The sequence below is a fragment of the Schistocerca cancellata genome, chromosome 6, assembly GCF_023864275.1.
Source record: "Schistocerca cancellata isolate TAMUIC-IGC-003103 chromosome 6, iqSchCanc2.1, whole genome shotgun sequence".
Taxonomy (NCBI): domain Eukaryota; kingdom Metazoa; phylum Arthropoda; class Insecta; order Orthoptera; family Acrididae; genus Schistocerca; species Schistocerca cancellata.
In genome coordinates this window covers 584,674,132-584,696,330 of record NC_064631.1, presented here as the reverse complement: position 1 = coordinate 584,696,330, position 22,199 = coordinate 584,674,132, and the positions used below count along the sequence as shown (strand labels likewise).

Sequence of the window (22,199 nt, the reverse complement as noted above, 5' to 3'; positions counted from 1 at the left end):
GAATGGCAATCTTCAGATGCAAAAATCACTCTCTGTACATCTGTATAAGTTTATGATGTACAGCAGTAGTCAAGAAATGCTAGTACCATTAAACACAAACAGAAGAGGAATACCAAGAAAAAAGAGTTCTTATTAATGTAAAAGACATGACAAAGCAGAGCAATCCATATATATTTTTAAAAAATGGGTCTATCATTATTTCCGACCTTAGCAAAACAAACTTGTTCATATAAGCTGCTGAGGTCTAAAATATACACATTTAAATATCTACCTGAGGATAGATCACTCTTAACTGAATACAGGCTGCACTGAGCAGCAGACAGACAGATATGCAGAAAAGGCTGACAGCAATTTAGCTTTTGAGCAAAGATCTTCACCAGAGACCAAAGAAACACACACAGATCATATGCACACAGCCACTCATTCTCTGAAGACTCAATTGGACCACAATGAAAGTAGAGTGTGAGCCGCTGAGTGCACAAAGAATCAAGTGACTGTACTCTCTGTGGGTTTCTTACAATTAGGCTCTTATGATTATGTAACACCACAGAACAACAAATGCATATCATTAGGTAAACCACTGGTGCTTAAAATAGGTCGATGACTGCATTAATCTTTCCCTCAAATACTGACAGCAAAACTTGGACACCACAGGGGGAAAAGTACCAGAATTAAACTCTGAAATGTGAATTCTACTCAATGGAGTCATTGTATAAGGAGCTGTTCTTAACCTCTCAATACTACTTCAATAACCTCAATAGCTAGAGAGAGTTTCCATTGCTTTCTTTACATAGCAATCCCAAGAAGAGGCTGTCAATATTATAGATTTCACTTATTTTGTTGTGAAAGTGTAATGTTCTGTCCTAGCTACTTTGTTTAGGGTGCTGGAGGTGATGTTTCGGATGTTGTACAAACTGCTTGTAAGTAATATATAAATTCTGTATTGAACCTCCCATGATAACAGGAAAAACAAATGGAATCTCTCTCGAAAGTTACTTAATTCATCACGTGTAAATGTGTACAATTTTGTTATTAATAGAGAAATATATTTAAGGTACATACTCTTGAACTGATTTAAACATTTCTGCCACAATATCTTTTTTCTTCTTTCCAGGACCAACAATTTGTTGCCCACTATGTTCAGATCCACCTGCATAGAATGCCTGCCCTTCTTCCTCATCAGAACTGGTGTCATTCTTATGCAAACTTGCCACTGTTGCAAACCTTGAAGATTGAAATAATATGTTTCAGAAACTCTGAGCTTCTTTTTCATATATTAGTTACAAAAGTGAACAATAATACACCACATTTAAAAAATTTTACTGCTGAAGCATTAAAACAGTTAATTTAAAAGGTAATACAACTAATTTTCAGTTTCACAGCCTTAAAGCAAATAAAACTTTACCGAGAATTTGTTTTGACACGAGATGCTGATTTGCTTTCAGATGGTGCAGAGGCTGCCAAAGGGGGTGGTGGTGGAGCCACTTCTACAGGGTCATCATCAATAGGATTATCATCTGCATCATTTTCATAAAAACTTGCTAATGCAACCTAAAACAGAAGAATTGAAAAATCAGCAATTTCAACCAGAATTAATTTTCCATCACTGTTCCATCTTTTGATTATAACTTTTAGATAGGCAAAGTTATATGTAATACAAAATATCTTATTCCAAAGACATAGAGCAGAGTGAGTAGAAACACCAACTACTGATCAGTTTTTTTTAGCTTCTAACACACCATGGACAGATATAGAACTAACATTTCAATTATAGAAATATATTAGGAAGTCTGCAATGATCTGCAGTAACATTTCAGCTTCACAAAAATGCTCACAGCACAGCAGCACTAAAGTAAAATTCCTCCTGTTCTGAATGTGAAATTTGGATAAAATCTTCTCAGAAGCCACACCAAGTGTGCTTGCTGACCTTTCCCTTCTACAGTAATAATACCATACCATGTCTAATTAGCTGGCTGTTTCTCAAAGAGTTCCTTGCGGAGTGGGGGAATGGCTCTGTACGTAAAAACAGTATTTCATTTGAGTCCATAGACGTATCACGACACTGCACTGAACAGATATTTGAAAGCTGTGCAGCATTAGTTGAATTTAGTGAAACTAAACTTCTAATTGCTGTTGTTTATAGGTCCCCTAACTCCGACTTCAGAGCATTTTTGCTTAAGCTAGAGAGGGTTCTTGATTCACTTTGTAGGAAGTACCAGAAAGTAGTTATATGTGGTGACTTCAATATTAATTTTGTACATGATTGTGCAAGAAAAAGGATGTTGGTAGATCTCCTAAATTCATATGATCTGATGCAAACTGTTTTTTTTTTCCAACTAGGGTGCAGGGGAACAGTAGCACAGTCACAGACAATATTTTTATTCATTCTTCATTACTAGATGGGCATTCTGTTAGTAAAAGGGTGAATGGCCTTTCAGACCATGATGCACAAATTTTAACACTAAAAGGTTTTTGTACTCAAACCAATGTCGTATTTAATTACAAACTACATAGGAAAGTTAATCCAACAGCAATAGAGAGTTTTTCAAAACTTGTCAAGGAACAAGAATGGCAAGATGTTTATAGTGCCGATAATATAGATGATAAATACAATGCTTTCCATAACACATTTCTCATGCTCTTTGACAGTTGCTTTACATTAGAACATTCTAAACATGGTACTAGCAGTAATGGACAGCCCGTTTGGCTAACTAGTGGGATAAGGATATCATGTAGAACAAAGTGGGAATTATATCGAAATGTTAGAAGTAGTCACAATCAAGCTACAGTAGCCCATTACAAACAGTTTTGTAAGGTGCTTAAAAATGTTATTAGCAAGGCAAAAAGTATGTGGTATGCAAATAGAATAGCTAATTCACAGGATAAAATTAAAGCCATATGGTCAGTTGTGGAGGAAGTGTCTGGTCAGCAGCACAAGGTTGATGATATAAAGTCAGTTCGCAGTAATAATATTTCTGTTACTGATAAATCAGATATATGTACAGTATTTAACAACCATTTTCTGAGCATTGCTAGTGAATTAAATAAAAATTTAGTTTCTACAGGAAATCATATAAATTTCTTTGCACATGCCTTTCTGAGATTGATGTCTGAAATACTCCTCTGTGATACAGACAAGAGGGAGATTGAGTCAATAATTAAATCACTGAAGACTAAGGACTCTCATGGTTATGATGGAGTGTCTAGTAGAATATTAAAGTACTGTGCTGCACATGTTAGCCCTGTATTTAGCAATATTTGTAATTTTTCCTTTAGGAACGGTCAGTTTCCTGAGCGATTAAAGTACTCAGTAGTAAAGCCGCTTTATAAAAAGGGAGAAAGGGATAATGTAGATAATTTTAGACCTATTTCTATGCCATCAGTGTTTGCAAAAGTTATCGAAAAGGCTGTGTATGTAAGGTTAATTGATCATTTTATATCACACGATTTGCTATCGATTGTACAGTTCGGCTTTAGAAGTCGTTTGACAACTGAAAATGCTATATTCTCTTTTCTCTGTGAGGTACTGGATGGGCTAAACAAAAAGTTTCGAACGCTTGGCGTATTTTTTGATTTAACAAAGGGATTTGACTGTGTTGATCTCACAATATTGCTCCAGAAGTTGGACCATTACGGAATAAGGGGAGTAGCTCACAATTGGTTCACCTCTTACTTTAGCAACAGGCAGCAAAAGGTCATTATTCACAATGTTGATAACGGCTGTGATGTGAGATCTGAGTGGGGTACTGTCAAGTGGGGGGTGCCCCAGGGATCAGCGTTGGGGCCACTCCTGTTCCTTATTTATATAAATGATATGCCCTCTAGTATTATGGGTAACTCTAAAATATTTCTGTTTGCTGATGGCACTAGCTTGGTAGTAAAGGATGTTGTGTGCAACACTGATTCGGTTTCAAGTAGTGCAGTACATGACCTCAGTTCATGGCTTGTAGAAAATAAACTAATGTTAAATCACAGTAAGACTCAGTTTTTACAGTTTCTAACATACAATTCAACAAAACCTGACATTTTAATCTCACAGAACGGGCATATGATTAGTGAAACTGAACAGTTCAAATTCCTTGGTGTTCAGACAGATAGTAAGCTGCCGTGGAAAGCCCACATTCAGGATCTTGTTCAAAGACTTAATACTGCCATTTTCACTATTTGAACCGTATCGAAAGTGAGTGATACTTCCACACGTAAATTAGTCTACTTCGCTTATTTTCATTCACTTATGTCGTATGGTATTATGTTTTGAGGTAACTCTTCCCATTCTAGAAGGATATTTTTGGCTCAGAAACAGGCGGTTTGGGCAATAAGTGGTGTGAGTTCACGAACCTCTTGTCGACCTCTGTTCACGAGTCTGCGTATTCTGACATTGGCCTCTCAATATGTATATTCCTTATTGTCGTTTCTTGTTACCAATATTAGTTTATTTCCAACAATAAGCAGCTTTCACTCGGTTAATACTCGGCAGAAATCAGAGCTCCATTTGGATCAGACTTTCTTAACTCTTGTGCAAAAAAGGTGTGCAGTATACTGCTGCATCCATTTTCAATAAGCTGTCACTCGAATTCAAAAATCTTAGCAGTAATCCACGTGCTTTCAAATCAAAACTGAAGAGTTTCCTCATGGATCACTACTCCTACTCTGTCGAGGAGTTCCTTGAAAAATTAAGCTGATTCTCATTGTATTGCTGATAGTGTTTGCTTAAACTTACGGACTGATTTTCTTTCAGGTTCATGAACATTTATTTTTATCTTATTACTTTTATGTTGTAAGTTCATGTACTGACACGTTCCATGACCTTGGAGATTTGCTCCTCAATTTGGTCCTACGGAACTTGACATGTAAATAAAATTTAAAAAAAAAAAAAAGGTCAGTGATGCTCAGTCCCCCATTAATCTCACTGTACTTCGCTATAGACTGTCATCTTTATTGACACTGTTATTAGATATTTAAATTTCTATAGCTTCTTTAAACAAAATGTCTAATAGCACTATCAATAAGCAGAGCAGTTTCCAACTGATTGCAATGTGAAATCTGGCCATCATTAGGTTAAAGCAGAGTGGCAGGTGTAGGATGAAAACAATGTCTTATAGGATGGTGGACTGGGTACTGGTCACAGCCTGAGCCATATGAGGATATGGCTGGCAAGTATACAGCAATGAAAAACTGACTGGCAATGACTAAGGAGCACTCAGCCATGACCTTGCAGGTGTACAGCCACTTGACGCAGCTGGGAGCCCAAGATGATCGGATTCAGCATACATTAATACTGAAACTAAACTAATAGTTAATATGGTATTTCAGAAATTTCACTCTGAATAAAACACTGTTAAGTAATATCTTCATTATGCCTCACCCCGCCCTCCCAAAATGTGAGCAATGACATACATTCAGAAATGTATGGCAACAGTAGAGAAGGAATAAAATCTGGAGAAGGAGTTGACTGTGACTGTGCTATGGTGTTTCTGGAATCCAGATTGATATTTAAATAGTAGTTGAAAGTATTATAAGCTGTGCATCAACAATGTACTGCACAACATTAGATTCTAAAGATAATGGTCTATTTAGCCTGTATGCACCTGGTAATTTTTGGATTATCATTTTTGGGTATTGGTCAAATTAACCTTTGCTTCTACTGAGGAGGAGTGTGTACCACAAACATGAAAGAGATTTTCATCATACTTGTGCACACTTCACCATTGGCTACTAACAATGAAGAGATTCTCACTATCGCTTTTCATACTGCATGTACAGAGACATGTTTTAAGAAAACCTATCGCAAAAGCGCTATCTTGTTGCTGATTATTTCTAACAAATTGAGAACTCACCGCACTCATAAGAAGTTATTCATTCATCTGCAGACACTTAATTTTTTCCCACTAACTGACAGTACAAAACATTCCAAGAATAGTTGTATTCAAGTGATAAAAAATATTAGCAAATATACTGTTGTTTTTTGTGTGTATTACTTTCACTAAACATACTATACTGTATTATATCACAAATTATCAATGTTACGCAAGAAAAAGACAAGAAATAACAGAAAATCAATTCAAAATTGCCTCATTTCTCTTATTACTGCCAATAATTACAGATTCATCTGCCCAGAAGGCTACATGTGACATCCAAAGCTTGCCAAGTATTCCATCAATTTGGAATATTGAACACTAATATCATAACTAAAGCTATACCCACGCACCTCCATATATGAAACAATTATATTATTACTGAACTATCGTCGTGTGTCAAAGTAAATATGTATTTATACACAAATGAATAGTCTGAGATGTAAATACAAACATAGTTTACATTCATGGATTGTTGCAATGGTGCTTGGTGGAACTACATCACATTTATCAATAATGGCACAAGATGTGGATGTTCCATATTATTTACCACCAGTTATCAACTTACATAAAAGGGAGCCAAGACAATTTGGGTTTCATGTCCCACAGAATGAAGTCATTCGAGACGGAGCATAGGTGTGTATTAGGAAGGAAATGGGTCAGTCTCTTTCACAAAAATCTGGGGAGGGGGGAGGGGGAGGTAAAGTGCTCCTTGTCGAAGCATGCAGGGATGTGGTGGGGAGAGGGTAGGGCAGCTAGGTGCAGCCTGGAGGTTAGATGGAGAGCGAGGGGGTGAGGGGAGGCAGAAAAGGAGAGAAGTATAAAGACTGCAGGTGCACTGTAGTGCTGGAGTGGGAACAGGGAAGGTGTAGGTGGGTGAAGGACAGTGACTAAGGAAGGTTGAGGCCAGGAAGGTTAAAGGAACATAGTATATATTGCAGGGAGTTCCCACCTGCACAACTCAGCAAAGTTGGTGTGGGTAGGAAGGATCCAGACGGCACAGCATGCTTGGCAACTGGGTGGTCCCACTATTTCTTGTCCACCAGTGGTTGCAACTTAGCTTGTAGATCACATGACTGCTTTCACAGGTAGCACAGACTTTGATGGGATAGGTAAGGCTTGTGACTGGACTGGAGTAGGAGATGGTGGTGGTGGTGGGAGGATGTATGGCAAAGTTTTACATCTAGATTTATTAGACAGATATGAGCCATGAGGGAAGGGGTTGAGAACAGGCATTGAGTAGGTATGAATGAGGATACTGTGTAGGTTTGGTGGGGGGCAGAGTACCACTGTTGGAGGCTCCAAGCACTATGGGACTTAACATCTGAGGCCATCAGTCCCCTATACTTAGAACTACTTAAACCTAACTAACCTAAGGACATCACACACACCACGCCCGAGGCAGAAGCATCGCGGTTCCAGCCTGAAGCGCCTAGAACTGCTCGGCCACAGCGGCCAGCACTATCGGAGGGATGGGAAGGATAGTGAGTACAACATTCTTCATTTCAGGGCACAAAGAGAGTTGGTCGAAACACTGGTGGTGATGTGATTCACTTGCTCCAGTCCACGCTGGAACTGAGTCATGAGAGTAATGGTCCTCTATGGCAGGATGGTGGGACTTGTGAAGTGGTGGGTGACTGGAGAGATAAGGCATAGGAGATCTGTGGCTGTACAAAGTTGGGAGGGTAATTACAGTCTGTGAAGTCCCCAATGAGGCCCTTGCTGTAGTTTGAGAGGGACTGCTCATCACTATGCATGTTACAGCCAAGGGCTGGTAGGCTGTATGGAAGGGACTTCTTGGAGTGGAATGGGTGGCAGCTGTCAAAGTGGAGGTATGGCTGGTGGTTGCTAGGTTTGATATGGGTGGAGGTACCAATGTAGGCATCTTTGAGGTGGAGGTCAACATCAAGGAATGTGTCTTGTTGGGTTGAGGAGGGGTCAGGTGAAGCCAATGGGGGAGAAGGTTTTGAGGTTTTGGAGGAATGTGAACCCTCGATCCAGATCAGACAATGTTATCAATGAATCTGAACCAGGTGAGGGGTTTGGGTTGGGTTGTTTGGGGAAGGAGACCAGACAGCGAGGTCATCGGTCTCATCGGATTAGGGAAGGACAGAGAAGGAAGTCGGCCTGCCCTTTCAAAGGAACCATCCCAGCATTTGCCTGGAGCGATTTAGGGAAATCACGGAAAACCTAAATCAGGATGGCCGAATGCGGGTTGAACCGCCGTCCTTCCGAATGCGAGTTCAGTGTGCTAGCAACTGCGCCACCTCGCTCAGTTGAGGGGTTTGGGATTCTGGGTGGTTAGGAAGGACTGATTTAGTTGGCTAATGAATCATATGGCATAGGACACTGCTGTGCAGCAGAGTGTGTGCACTTCTTTGAACTTTGGAATGTAGGAGGTGAGGTACTAGTGAAAATGTAGCTATGACAACAGGTCATAAGTCATGTTTGTACAGTTCAGTCAATGGAACAGTTGCTCACAAAAGACGAACGTCCCAAGCTTGAGTCCCAGTCCTGCACATAGTTTTAATTTGCCAGGAAGTTACGAAACCATATGTCACTACGTAACTCAAAGCATCTGAATAAGACTGGGTGGATCGTCTGAATATTGTGCATAAAATGAAATCAACAACTCAGCTGTACACCCAAAACACACATCATTAAACACTGATGTACATTTACGCTGCCTGAGATAAAGGTGCACTTAGTCTTCGATTGTGTGCTACTGTTGGTAAATTGGCACAATGAATTACGAGAAGTGAACTTGATGATCACATGTCAGTGTTTGGTAGCCAATCATGATTTCCTATGGTTCATAAATAAAGATAGCTGATATTCTGTTCTACCAAGTTAATAATTAACCCATCATTACACTACATATCAATCTACTAAAGTTATCTTATTTCCATGTTGAGATTATTTGTATTCACCAACTCACAATAACATAGTCACATTCCAGCCTAATCTACACCCTGAGCTTCATTACAAATCAGTTTGTTGGCATATCTAGTTTTCTCAATGTTCTATACATAGGAAACAATTATCAATATGCTTTCTCCACTGAAAGAAATCTTTAGATTCAGCAGTTCTCACTGGCTACCATATGTTGTTGTTGTTGTGGTCTTCAGTACAGAGACTGGTTTGATGCAGCCCTCCATGCTTCTCTATCCTGTGCAAGATTCTTCATCTCCCAGTACCTACTGCAACCTACATCCTTCTCAATCTGTTTAGTGCATTCATCTCTTGGTCTCCCTCTATGATTCTTACCCTCCACGCTGCCCTCCAATACTAAATTGGTGATCCATTGATGCCCAGAATATGTTCTACCAATCGATCCCTTCTTCTAGTTAAGTTGTGCCACAAATTTATCTTCTCTCCAATTCTATTCAGTGCCTCCTCATTGGTTACGTGATCTATCCATCTAATCATCAGCACTCTTCTGCAGCACCACATTTCGAAAGCCTCTATTCTCTTCTTGTCTAAACTATTTATCATCCACGTTTCACTTCCATACATGGCTACATTCCATACAAATACTTTCAGAAATGACTTCCTGACACTTAAATCTATACTCGATGTTAACAAATTTCTCTTCTTCAGAAATGCTTTCCTTACCATTGCCAGTCTACACTTTATATCCTCTCTACTTCGACCATCATCAGTTATTTTGCTCCTGGTTTCTGTACAAATTGTAAATAGCCTTTCGCTCCCTGTATTTTACCCCTCCCACCTTCTGCATTTGAAAGAGAGTATTCCAGTCAACATTGTCAAAAGCTAACTTTAAGTCTATAAATGCTAGAAACGTAGGTTTGCCTTTCCTTAATCTATTTTCTAATTCTATTTTCTCACGTGTTCCAACATTTCTATGAAATCCAAACCGATCTTCCCCGAGATCAGCTTCTACCAGTTTTTCCATTCGTCTGTAAAGAATTCCTGTTAGTATTTTGCAGCCGTGGCTGATTAAACTCATACTTCGGTAATTTTCACACCTGTCAACACCTGCTTTCGTTGGGATTGGAATTATTGTATTCTTCTTGAAGTATAAGGGTATTTTGCCTGTCTCATACATCTTCCTCACCAGACGGTAGAGTTTTGTCAGGGCTGGCTCTCCAAGGCTATCAGTAGTCCTAATGGAATGCTGTCTAGTCCCAGTACCTTGTTTCGACTTACGTCTTTCTGTGCTCTGTCAAATTCTTCACGCAGTATCATATCTCCTATTTCATCTTCTTCTACATCCTCTTCCATATTGTCCTCAAGAACATCACCCTTGTATAGACCCTCTATATACTCCTTCCACCTTTCTGCTTTCCCTTCTTTGCTTAGAACTGGGTTTCCATCTAAGCTCTTGATATTCATGCAAGTGGTTCTCTTTTCTCCAAAGGTCTCTTTAATTTTCCTGTAGGCAGTATCTATCTTACCCCTAGTGATATACGCCTCTACATCCTTACATTTGTCCTCTAGCTATCCCTGCTTAGCCATTTTGCACTTCCTGTTGATTACATTTTTGAGACGTTTGTATTCCTTTTTGCCTGATTCATTTACTACATTTATGTATTTTTTTCCTTTCATCAATTAAATTCAATATTTCTTCTGTTGTCCAAGGATTTCCAGTAGCCCTCGTCTTTTTACCTACTTCATCCTCTGCTGCCTTCACTATTTCATCTCTCAAAGTTACCCATTCTTCTTCTACTGTATTTCTAACCCCCATTCTTGTCAACCGTTCCCTAATGCTCTCCCTGAAACTGTCTACAACCTTTGGTTCTGTCAGTTTATCCAGGTCCCATCTCCTTAAATTCCCACCTTTTTGCCATTTCTTGAGTTTTAATCTACAGTTCACAACCAATAGATTGTGGTCAGAGTCCACATCTGCATCTGGAAACGTCTTACAATTTAAAACCTGGTTCCTAAATCTCTGTCTTACCATTATATAATATCTATCTGATACCTTCCTTTATCTCCAGGCTTCTTCCATGTATACAACCTCCTTTCATGATTCATGAACGAAGTGTTAGCTATGGTTAAGTTATGCTCTGTGCAAAATTCTACCAGGCGGCTACCTCTTCATTCCTTACCACCATTCCATATTCACCTACTACGTTTTCTTCTCTTCCTTTTCCTACTATCAAATTCCAGTCACCCATGACTATTAAATTTTCATCTCCCTTCACTATCTGAATAGTTTCTTTTATCTCATCATACATTTCATCAATCTCTTCATCATCTGCGGAACTAGTTGGCATATAAACTTGCACTACTGTTGTAGGCGAGGGCTTCGTATCTATCTTGGCCACAATAATGTGTTCACTATGCTGTTTGTAGTAGCTTAACCGCATTCCTATTTTTTTTTAATTCATTTTTAAGCCTACTCCTGCATTACCCCTATTTGATTTTGTATTTATAACCCTGCATTCAACTGACCAGAAGTCTCGTTCCTCCTTCCACTGAACTTCACTAATTCCCACTAGATCTAACTTTAACATATCCATTACCCTTTTTAAATTTTCTAACCTACCTGCCTAATTAAGGGATCTGAGATTCCACACTCCAACCCGTAGAACACCAGTTTTCTTTCTCCTGATAACTTCCTCCTGAGTAGTCCCCACCTGGATATCTGAATGGGGGACTATTTTATCCAAGAGGACGCCATCATCATTTAACCATACAGTAGAGCTGCATGCCCTCGGGAAAAATTACAGCTGTAGTTTCCCCTTTCTTTCAGCCGGTTGCAGTTCCAGCACAGCAACGCCGTTTTGGTTAGTGTTACAAGGCCAGATCAGTCAATCATCCAGACTGTTGCCCCTGCAACTACTGAAGGGGGGGGGGGGGGCAGTGCTACCATATACTATCACCCTACTGGCTATGGCCTATTGGGGGGGGGGGGGGGGGGGGAGCCGAAAGCAGCAGACAGTCCTCTGTGATGATGATCCGAGACTGCAACTAGTTTGAAAATTAAGAACAGTTTCAGTAGTAGCTATAGTGGTTACAATTATTTCATTAATACTAGTACAATTTCAAACACCCATTGAGCACAAAACAGACTAACAACGCATTTTTTTAAAATTTACATTATGCTAGTTGATAGATTCATCATGATGGAGGTAAGAAATAAATCATCATGTTATGAGGGACGTATCTGTTATTCAAAGTTCTTCAGATATACATGAAGTGTACACACACACTCTTTGAAAATTTCAAAATTAATCTATCCCAATTTTAAAAGAATCATGTAGTCAACTCATGAATGACTTCATGGCAGGAACACAGCTTATGAGGTAGATGTAATGCATTCCTACAGACATCCATCGTCTTTTAAGATGGTTCTTTTTCACTATGCAGCACCTCACTGCAGACAGTTCTATGAGATCTTAAGAAATGTTATTTGAAAATAAGTGTGAAAGCCATTAAGAGACAACAAAGTTCTCTTATAACAAAATGAAAGTAATATGGGGCCTAGTATTAAAGAAATACAAAAAATCTTCAATGATCACTTCTCCTTAATTGCAAGGAAACTGAACTAGACCTATATTATTCTCATGACCAATAAGGCATTTGTTGTGGCTGGGATCTATAAAGAAACTACAGAAAATGAGATTTTGGAGGAAAATTACACAGATGTCGAAGTTACTGGTATATAAAGAATCGTGTGGCTATGATCATATAACGAGTATCTGATTAGCCTTACATTACAAATTTCCTGTTATATTAGTGACAAACCTTTTCAAGTATTTCTTAAAACAGACTTATTAGATAACATACCTATTCACTAAACGAGGAATTAAATTATGCATAAAACAATAAGACGTTACATTACAGTTTCGCACGAAATTTTCGGATGTAGAGTAGCCATTGGCTGTCTTAATGAATGGTTGGGCATAATTAATGCATTGCCAGCCACCAACAACAGCTACATGCACAACAGTGCTAAGTGTTTGTGTATGTTCTCTCGTTATAACTACTCTATGAACTGATGTATCGTTTAGAATGGAAATCTGCACCAACAAAGAAAAAATAACATGAAAAACATTTAATGAATATGGCTAAAACTGAAAAAGGGAGTATACACCAAGACAACCGAAACGTATTCAAGTACTGGCAACCGTAATACTCTCAAGAAACGTCAATGAAATGTAAAAACGATAGCTCCGTGATAAATTACCGAGATAATAACCATCAACGGCGTTTGTAGAGCGAGTTTAGAGATCAGATTGCTTTAAAATATTATGGATGGTCTATTCAACATTTTTTAAATGCCCCACCAATTTTTCACTTTCTGAGAAGATTTATAATACGTTACCTCCAGTTTCCACGCCGACGATTCCAGGTAAAATCTTGCTCTCTCCGAATCTACTCCGGTTACATCGGAAAACTGTGAGATTAATTCATCGTGATCTGCCATTTTCTCTGTTTTTGCAAAATAATCAAACAGTGATTACAAAACTTTTCACATTTACTACGAACCGCATATACACAACTTATTTCACTGTCATTCTGCGCCGGAAGTCTCAAACAACATCACTTGTGAAGATATTAACCACTGTATTTCGGAAAATATCACATCTTTCGCATTCTCAAACGGAGCAATTACTGCTTACTATTTAATGTTGTTTTAATACTTTTAACAGAGTTTAGCGATTATACAGTTGACAAAATATTTATGCATCAGTGTTCATCCCTGGAGGCAAAAAAATTTGAAATGTGTGACTGTTGCCGTGACAGCTGTGAACTCAAAGTTTTCAACAAACATAGTAAACAAAAGGCTGCAGTCGCTGGTGCTCATGTTTGTTTACAGTTTGTTGAAATCGTCAATGACCGAAAGCATAAATAAACAATGAGCAACATTTACATACAAGAACCACCGACGATAGGAAAGGTAAATCTCAGACCCTGATTAATAGTGTGCTCCATATGTAACCATTTGACAGTATAAATTGGTGTAAATGCAATTTTTAACCGTGTTACATGCTTTATTTATTCATCCAGGAATCAGCCAACAAGAAGATTAGATTTAGTATCATAATTCAATTAACACAAATAGCTCTGCTGCACGTACACACAGAATATATAAGTACGCTTTTATGAAGGTAGGACAGTTAGTTGATTGTGGCTTTGATGAGGGAACCATTCCAGCATTTCCCGGAAATTATTTAAGCCGTAACTACTATGTTCATTCACGGGAACGCAATTACTGTGGAGGGGTCTCACAGAATTTTGCTGAATACATATAGTTTCTTGACTTCCCACCGTTCATTACACCTTCTTATAGGTGGACTTTCTAGAAATTTGATTTTTTTAAACAATGCAGTATTTTAAACACTTCGACAATTAAAAGAAAGCGAAATTTGAAATATATTTTTATTTTATGAGTTACGAAAATTACAGCAAATAGTTAGCTCTCTACCCGAACACTTATTATCATCAGAGAGATTATATTACAAATTGGCAACATAACTAGGTGGAAAAATCCACATGACTTACGATAAATTGTGTGTGAAATCAACTTTCAGTTTACAAGTCATCTTTGCAATGCAGAGCGAATATTTCAGTCCGTAAGTCTATGAATGGAACAAACTGCGAAGTATGGCCTGAAAGTTCAGCGTTTGACTGATACTTGTACAAATTACTTGTACAGTGCATACGCTTACTCTGGAAAACGCAGCGACGGTCACACCCTTCCCGGCCATGAGAAAGGTCACAGTGTTCCCACACAGGCTGTTCTTCGATTGGTGAAACCCATTGAAAACACAAGGAGAAATGTTACAAGTGACAATTGGTACTGATCAGTAGAATTAGTCAATGAACTTTCAAAAAAAGGTCTCACATACATTGGTACACTGAAAAAGAACAAAAAAGAGATCCCACAGAACTTCTTACCTAATAAGAAACGTGGTGTGAAGACATCTGTTGACAGTTTCACATAAGACGTGACTCTGGTTACCTTTGTGCCCAAGGAGTCCAAAGCTGCAATACTGATCTCTTCTATGCACCATTCAGTAAACAATGATCCTGAATCAGAAAAACCTGAGATCATCCTGTTATATAACACAACAAAAGGTGGTGTGGACTGTTTACAACTCATCTTTGCAATGTAGAGTGAATATTTCAGTCCATAAGTCTATGAATGGGGAAACTTTGCCACATTTTACTTCTAAAATTACAAGTAAAAACTAAATATGAGTTCTCATGTGCCACTGAATCATACTTTAGTCAATTTCCACCTGCAGACACTTCATGCCGACCTTCCTGGAACACTCCAAACAAGTCAGAACACCACACTGTTAACACGGATATCTTGCTTTCCTCTTCAGACGAGGAGGGCAAAAGGCACACATTTTTTGATTTTTGAATTATTCTTTCGGTGCCAGAGGCTCATCTTGTAAGTGAAGTATTCTTCTGATGGTGTCACTCAACTCTCATGGCAAGCGCCCAATAGAAATTCTATGCTTCATGTGAGGTTCAACTAGGTCTCTTGCTAGAGTCTTCATGAAGCTCAATCTCGTCATTACTTCTGCCTTTGGATAAGCTTGATGTACCACATAACAATTTACACCGCAAGCAACATCCACTAATATGAAGAAAATGACCAAAAGCCATCTTCTTGCCCGGCGACTTGAGAAATTAGCTGCACACCTTTGGTCAAGACAGTCCACACCACCTTTTGTTGTGGTATATAACAGGATGATCTCAGGTTTTCCTGATTCAGGATCATTGTTTACTGAATGGTGCATAGGAGAGATCAGTATTGCAGCTTTGGACTTCTCGAACACAAAGGAAACCAGAGTCATGTCTTATGTAAAACTGTAAACAGATGTCTTCACACCATGTTTCTTATTAGGTAAGAAGTTCTGTGGGATCTCTTTTTTTGTTCTTTTTCAGTGTACCAACATGTGTGAGACCTTTTTTTGAAAGTTCATTGACTAGTTCTACTGATGAGTACCAGTTGTCACTTGTAACATTTCTCCTTGTGTTTTCAATGGGTTTCACCAATGGAAGAACAGCTTGTGTGGGAACACTGTGACCTTTCTGATGGCCGGGAAGGATGTGACCGTCGCTACGTTTTCCAGAATAAATGTATGCATTGTACAAATAATTTGTACGAGCGTCAGTCAAACACTGAACTTTGAGGGCATACTTTGCCAGTTTGTTGCGCATGTACATTCTAAACGCACACTTTCCACAAAAAGGAACAAGCATTTCATCAACACACACTGTTGCACCTGTGGAGTAGCAAAGTTGACTGTTTTCGATGAAATGCAGAAAGATTTGTGAAATTGCTGCTGATTTTTCTATTTCTTTCTTTCCTTCCAATTTTCTGGATTGTCAAATTGTAGTGCAGACAATAAAAACAGAAATATTTCTTTGCTACCAGTGCATCTGGAAATATCTCCGCCTGTTCCATTGGTTGCAAACAAGCTGTAAACAGACTCGTTCCCCAACTTGAAAATGGCTGAATACACTAACAGACCAATTAGAGCTTTCAATTCAATGACGTCGACATCTTTTAGATAGGGTAAGCAATTGTTAGCATACTGTGCTCTAAGCTTAGATATTTTCAGATTTGTCCATCATATGGTTTTGTCTAGAATGTCGTGTAAAGAACAGTTTCCATACCCCCAAAACAGCAGGGTTTTCTCCAAGACTTTTTGCCATCTGTCACTGTCCAGGAAGATGCAAGACAATGTTGTGTTGCATTGTTCTTACATTAGCTGGTAGCTGCTTTTTTCTCCATCGAAAACATCTGTTCTTACCGAAGAAGTAAGCTCCCTCGTCATCAGCTGTCACATCTTCATCACTTTCTGTTTCCTGCTCTGAATTAGTGTCATGATCACTAAATATCTCAAATCAGTGTCATGGTCGCTGTCATCAAAGTCTTCATCCGAAGATTCAACAGGGTGATCTTGAACATCCACATCTGTCTTACATAACACACATTGCATAGAAGGTCCAGCTTTCCCCGCAATGGAGGAACAGTAGCAAGCAATAAAAACACAGCACGCTAACACTATGATACATCTGTGAGACCTCTCAAGGCTAATAATTACGAAACAAAGTGCAGCAACAATGCAAGAATGCTGTTATGTGTAGCTTGTCAGCCAATAGGAAGGTACGTGGAAGAGTCTATTTGGCTTTGTAGGGGTGTGAGAAATATCTCGACACAAAAATTCGTAACAGTCTGAGAGAAGGTTGATAGTAGTTAAGGGTTAAGAAGACCTAATCTGTGATGGCCGGACAGAGGGAACACCATCCTCCTAAATATGAGCTCATTGTCTTAACAACTGCACTGCTTTATTTGGTTGGACCCTATTGTACAACTTTCTTTGATTTACCCACAATTTGTTGCAGATAACTTATAAGAAAAAACATGGTTTTGCACTTCATCACACTAAGGACGTCCACTGGTAACTCCTAGACCACAAACATGCCGCCATGCTCTTTCACTAGCTCCAGTCTGTTTGGAAAGCTGACACTGTACCTGTAAACATGCAGCTATTTATCTGTGTCCCACATGCCCTCCCCTCAGCGTAGCCTTCCCTAATGAGTGAGATATTGAGCTCAGGAGAATGACCAGACATTACTGTCATGCAGTATAGATCTTGGCACATTATTTCGTGATTGTTTACTGTAATGTGACAGGATGTTCTAGGCTGAACATTAGAAGATCCAGAATGTAATATGGCAATACTATGAAAAGGATAGTTGCCACTTGCCGTATAGTCGAAGTCATAGATAGGCACAGCAAAAAAAACTGTCAGATAGTAAGCTCTCGGCCAACGAGTGCTTCATTGGAAGTAGACAACTCCCCCCCCCCCCTCCCCCCCCCCTCTCTCTCTCTCTCTCTCTCTCTCTCTCTCACACACACACACACACACACACACACACACACACACACACACACACACACACACAACGCAACTCACACACATGACCACTGTGCTGAGGCCAGAGATTGTGAGCAGCAGCGCATGATGGGAGAAGCAACTGGGTGGTGGAGGTAAGGAGGAGGCTGGGGTAGGGAGGGGGAGGGATAGCAGGATAGGGGTAGGAGACAGGAAAATGCTGCTTATGGCAGCATACAAGGATGAGGTGGAGAGAGGGTAGGGCACCTAGGTGCAGTCAGAAGGTTAGAATGAGCTTGGAGGGGGGAGGGTGGGGGTAGTGGAAAAAGATAAAAGTAAAAAAACTGAGGGTGCGTTGGTGGAACAGAGGGGTGTGTAATACTGGAATGGGAACAGGGAAGGTGCTAGACAGGTAAGGACAATGGCTAACGAAGTTTGAGGACAGGAGGGTTACAGGAACATAGGATATCTTGCAGGGAGGGTTCCCACATGCACAATTCCGAAAACCTGGTGTTAGTGGGAAGGATCTAGATGGCACAGACTGCAGCTTCACCTCCCAATTGCTGAGCATGCCACACACTGCAACATTCTTGATTTCAGTGACTGCTTCACAGCCTGTGCCATCTAGATTCTTTCCACTAACACCAGGTTTTCTGAATTGTGCATGTGGGAACCCTCCCTGCAGTATATCCAATGTTCCTGTAACCCTCCTGTCCTCAACGTTCATTAATCATTGTCCTTACCTGTCTAGCCCCTTCCCTGTTCCCATTCCAGTATTACACACTCCTCTGTTCCACCAATGCACCCACAGTCTTTTTACTTTTATCTTTTCCCGCTACTCCCCACCCTCCAAGGTCATTCTAACCTCCTGACTGCACCTAGGTGCCCTACCCTCTCTCCACCTCGTCACTGTATGCTCCCACAAGGAGCACTTTACCGTTCTCCATCCCAACACTGCTATCCTTCCCCTCTCTGCTCTAGCCTTTTCCTTACCCCCACCAACCTGTTGCTTCTCCCATCATTCACTGCTGCTAGCAGTCTGGCCTCAGCAGCCAGAGACAGTGGTCATGTGTATGTGAGTTGCATTTTTGTGTGCACTTGTTGCTGAAAACTTATTTTCTGATAGTCATTTGGCCATGCCAGTCTGCGACTCAGTGTCTCCACCATATGGTGAGTAACAAATACACTTTTCATAATATTGTCATAATCTTTAGTTGTGTCGTGTGCATTACTTCCATGCTTTTTACACAGATGTATTTAGAAATCTTTTTTTATCTCCTTGGACAATTTTATTCCATGATAGAGAATGTTTTGAGTTTTTGTTTGCTCTTCTTAGGTAAATGTAACTGCAAACCTCAATAGACTGGTAGGTGTGCTCACTTGGTGCAGCAAGGATATCTGTTTCCCCCCCCCCCCCCCCAAACACACACACAAAAAAAATCTCCTAGCGAAGAACTGAGTGTACATAGGAATAATGTTTTACTACAAGACATTGGCTGTTACAAACTGGTGACAGAATCTTAAGAGCATAGCATGCTATTGACAGAAGGTAGGAGACGGCGTGAGTCGTGCTTGGGTAGCTCAGATGGTAGAGCACTTGCCCGCGAAAGGCAAAGGTCCCGAATCCAAGTCTCGGTCCAGCAAACAGTTTTAATCTGCCAGGAAGTTTCATGCTAATGACACTCTTTTTGCCAGTGTCTTTGTGTGTTCGTGTTCCAAGTTAACCAACAATCAATGTTAATCCCTAAAAACTTTGTTGTTACCACAATCAGCAGGTTTATCATCTGTGCTTAATGTGACATAGTTGTTTTCTGCCTACAAATGAACAGCGGAAGATCCATCCTGTCCCACCCCCCTTCCCTGTTTTTTGGAAATCTCTATGTCAGGATTTGAAAGGACACTTTTATTTTGCAGGGGGGAGCACACTGTAAAAAGTCTTCATCAGCTATTTGACATCCACTGCTGTATAAAAGACCTCTTCTAGGCTCTTCCGTGAATTAGGATCTTCAGTGATATATTGCCACCTTCCAATAAATTATCATCTTGTTCTTTTCTTATCTCATGGGACCCAGCAAAGAATTTTCTGGTCTATCTACTTTTGATTAAATTTTCATTACAGTTACAATTACTTCTTCTGGTCTAGTCAGTTCACTGATGTACCTGGTTGTCTTTTTTATGTCCTAATAATTATATGCATCTCTTGACTGCTCACTGAGCAACCATCAGTTTTTGAATGATTTTTACATCAGAAGTCCATATCTCACTGCTGTAAGTCAGAACTGATGATACCATTGATTGTAAACTCTCAATTTCAGAAACATCATTATCTTCATTTTGAAAACTCTAGACTATTTCTGCCTTGTTTAATACCTTTTACTATCCGTCCAAGCTTCTTTAACAGCCTCAAATATGAAAATCATCAATTGATTCTATGATTTCATTGTTATCAGTGATGTTATGACAAATTAAAACAGTGGGAGTCAGAAGTCAAATTGGGATCATTACCTTCAGCAAACAATGCAAAGGCAAATGATTGCCAAGTATCTGCACTCATGCTCATAAATTAAGGATAATTGCAGAATGTGGTGCCACACAACATGGCACTGCACAAAACTGGCACTAATGGTACAGGCACATAGGGAACACACACGACACAGATCTGTAAGTCCACGGTATTGGTGATAAGTTGAGAAAACCGACCTGAAACAAGTGCTACCAAACGCCTCTATTCCCTGCGCATGTATCCCGACATCAATACGGCATATGATCTCCATGCACACATACACAGGCCGCACAATGGGTTGGCATACTCTGGATCAGGTGGTCGAGCATCTGCTGGGGTATAGCCTCCCATTCTTGGTCAGAGCCTGTCTGAGCTCCTGAAGTGTCGTAGGGATTTGAAGACGTGCAGCGATACGTCAACTGACAGCATCCCAGATGTGCTCAATGGGGTTTAGGGCTGGAGAACAGGCAGGTCACTCCATGCCCTGATATCTTCTGTTCCAAGGTAATCCTCCATGATGGCAACTCGTTGGGGCCATGCATTATCATCCATCAGGAGGAAGGTGGGACTCACTGCACTCCTGAAAAGGCGGACATACTGGTGCAAAATGATGTCCCGATACATCTGGCCTGTTACAGTTCCTCTGTCAAAGACATGCAGGGGTGTACGTGCACCAATCACAATCCCACCCCACACCATCAAACCACGACCTCCATACAGGTCCCTTTCAAGGACATCAAGGGGTTGGTATCTGGTTCCTGGTTCCTGGTTCATGCCAGATGGAGAATCACTGTTCAGACTGTACCTGGACTCATCCGTGAACATAACCTGGGACAACTGTTCCAGTGACCATGTACTGTGTTCTTGAAACCAGGCATTACAGACTTTCCTGTGACCAGGGATCAGTGGAATGCACCTTGCAGGTCTCTGGGTGAATAATCCATGTCTGTTCAGTTGTCTGTAGACTGTGTGTCTGAAGACAACTATTCCAGTGGCTGGCTGCGGTAGGGTCCCGAGCAAAGCTACCTGCAGTATTATGTGGCCTTTGCGAGCACTGATGGTTAGATATCAGTCTTCTTGTGGTGCTGTACACTGTGGACGTCCCGTACTGTACCGCCTGGACACATTTCCTGTCTGCTGGAATTGTTGCCATAATCTTTAGATCACACTTTGTGGTACACAGAGGGCCCATGCTACGACCTGCTGTGTTTGACCAGCCTCCAGTCACTCCATTCTACCCCTCATAACATTATCAATATGTGTTCTTTGAGCAATTTTCAGCACACAGTCACCTTTAGTACGTCTGAAAACGTCTTCACACTTACTCGCTGCACTGTACTATGACACACACCAATACGCCTCTACATATGTGGACTGTTGCCAGCACCACCGTGCGATGACCGCAGTTCAAATGCACCTCATGGCCGTACCTCGAGGTGATTTAAACCTGTAAACCACCCACCTGAGTGTTGTTTCACCATGTATCAGCATTATCCTTAATTTATGAGGATGAGTGTAGTTGCAAAGCGAACTGCTCAACATAATGAAACACATTGCTCAACATAATGTGGTTGACTTCAACAGCTTTTTCATGGTCCATGTTTCATGCATATCCCACAACTCCCTCCCGTACCTAACCCCAGCTTTTCTGCATTGTGAGGGTGTGAAATCTTCGTGAAAAACATGTTCTACAATCCCAGAACCCTCTGTCTTCAATCTCCCCCCAATTTCCACATTTCATTCCTGTACACACTCTTGTTTTCCTGCTTCTTTCCTCCTTCCATCACATAAGCTAGTCTTATACTCCCTCGTCCTTTCACTTTTTTATATGCTGGATCATCCAAATTCCTTTTTTTTATCATTTTCTTAGCATTACTCCTAGTAGCTCCCTCACTGCTCCTTGCTTCCTTATGTATATGCCATTCTCTTTTCCTGCACATATCTCCATTTTGCACACTGGCAGTATCTTTATCTTTCCCACCACTCCATCCAGTCAGATCCAGTCAG

General features: G+C 40.2%; 2 protein-coding genes across 4 annotated transcripts in view; one reads left to right on the top strand and one right to left on the bottom strand.

Moving 5' to 3' along the window:
• LOC126190785 (NSFL1 cofactor p47-like) overlaps positions 1-13,365 on the bottom strand; it is a 56,530-nt gene extending 43,165 nt beyond the window's left edge. For both annotated transcript variants that reach the window (XM_049931328.1, XM_049931329.1), the window contains exons 1-3: positions 13,150-13,365; positions 1,406-1,551; positions 1,063-1,224 (exon numbers count right to left, since the gene is read on the bottom strand). In XM_049931328.1, the coding sequence (XP_049787285.1) occupies positions 1,063-1,224; positions 1,406-1,551; positions 13,150-13,251 (410 nt within the window). In that variant the 5' untranslated portion in view covers positions 13,252-13,365. The remainder of the gene's footprint in view (positions 1-1,062; positions 1,225-1,405; positions 1,552-13,149) is intronic.
• A 117-nt stretch (positions 13,366-13,482) lies between these two features.
• Positions 13,483-22,199, top strand: part of LOC126190784 (spliceosome-associated protein CWC27 homolog) — an 87,600-nt gene continuing 78,883 nt past the window's right edge. For both annotated transcript variants that reach the window (XM_049931325.1, XM_049931326.1), the window contains exon 1: positions 13,483-13,725. In XM_049931325.1, the coding sequence (XP_049787282.1) occupies positions 13,684-13,725 (42 nt within the window). In that variant the 5' untranslated portion in view covers positions 13,483-13,683. The remainder of the gene's footprint in view (positions 13,726-22,199) is intronic.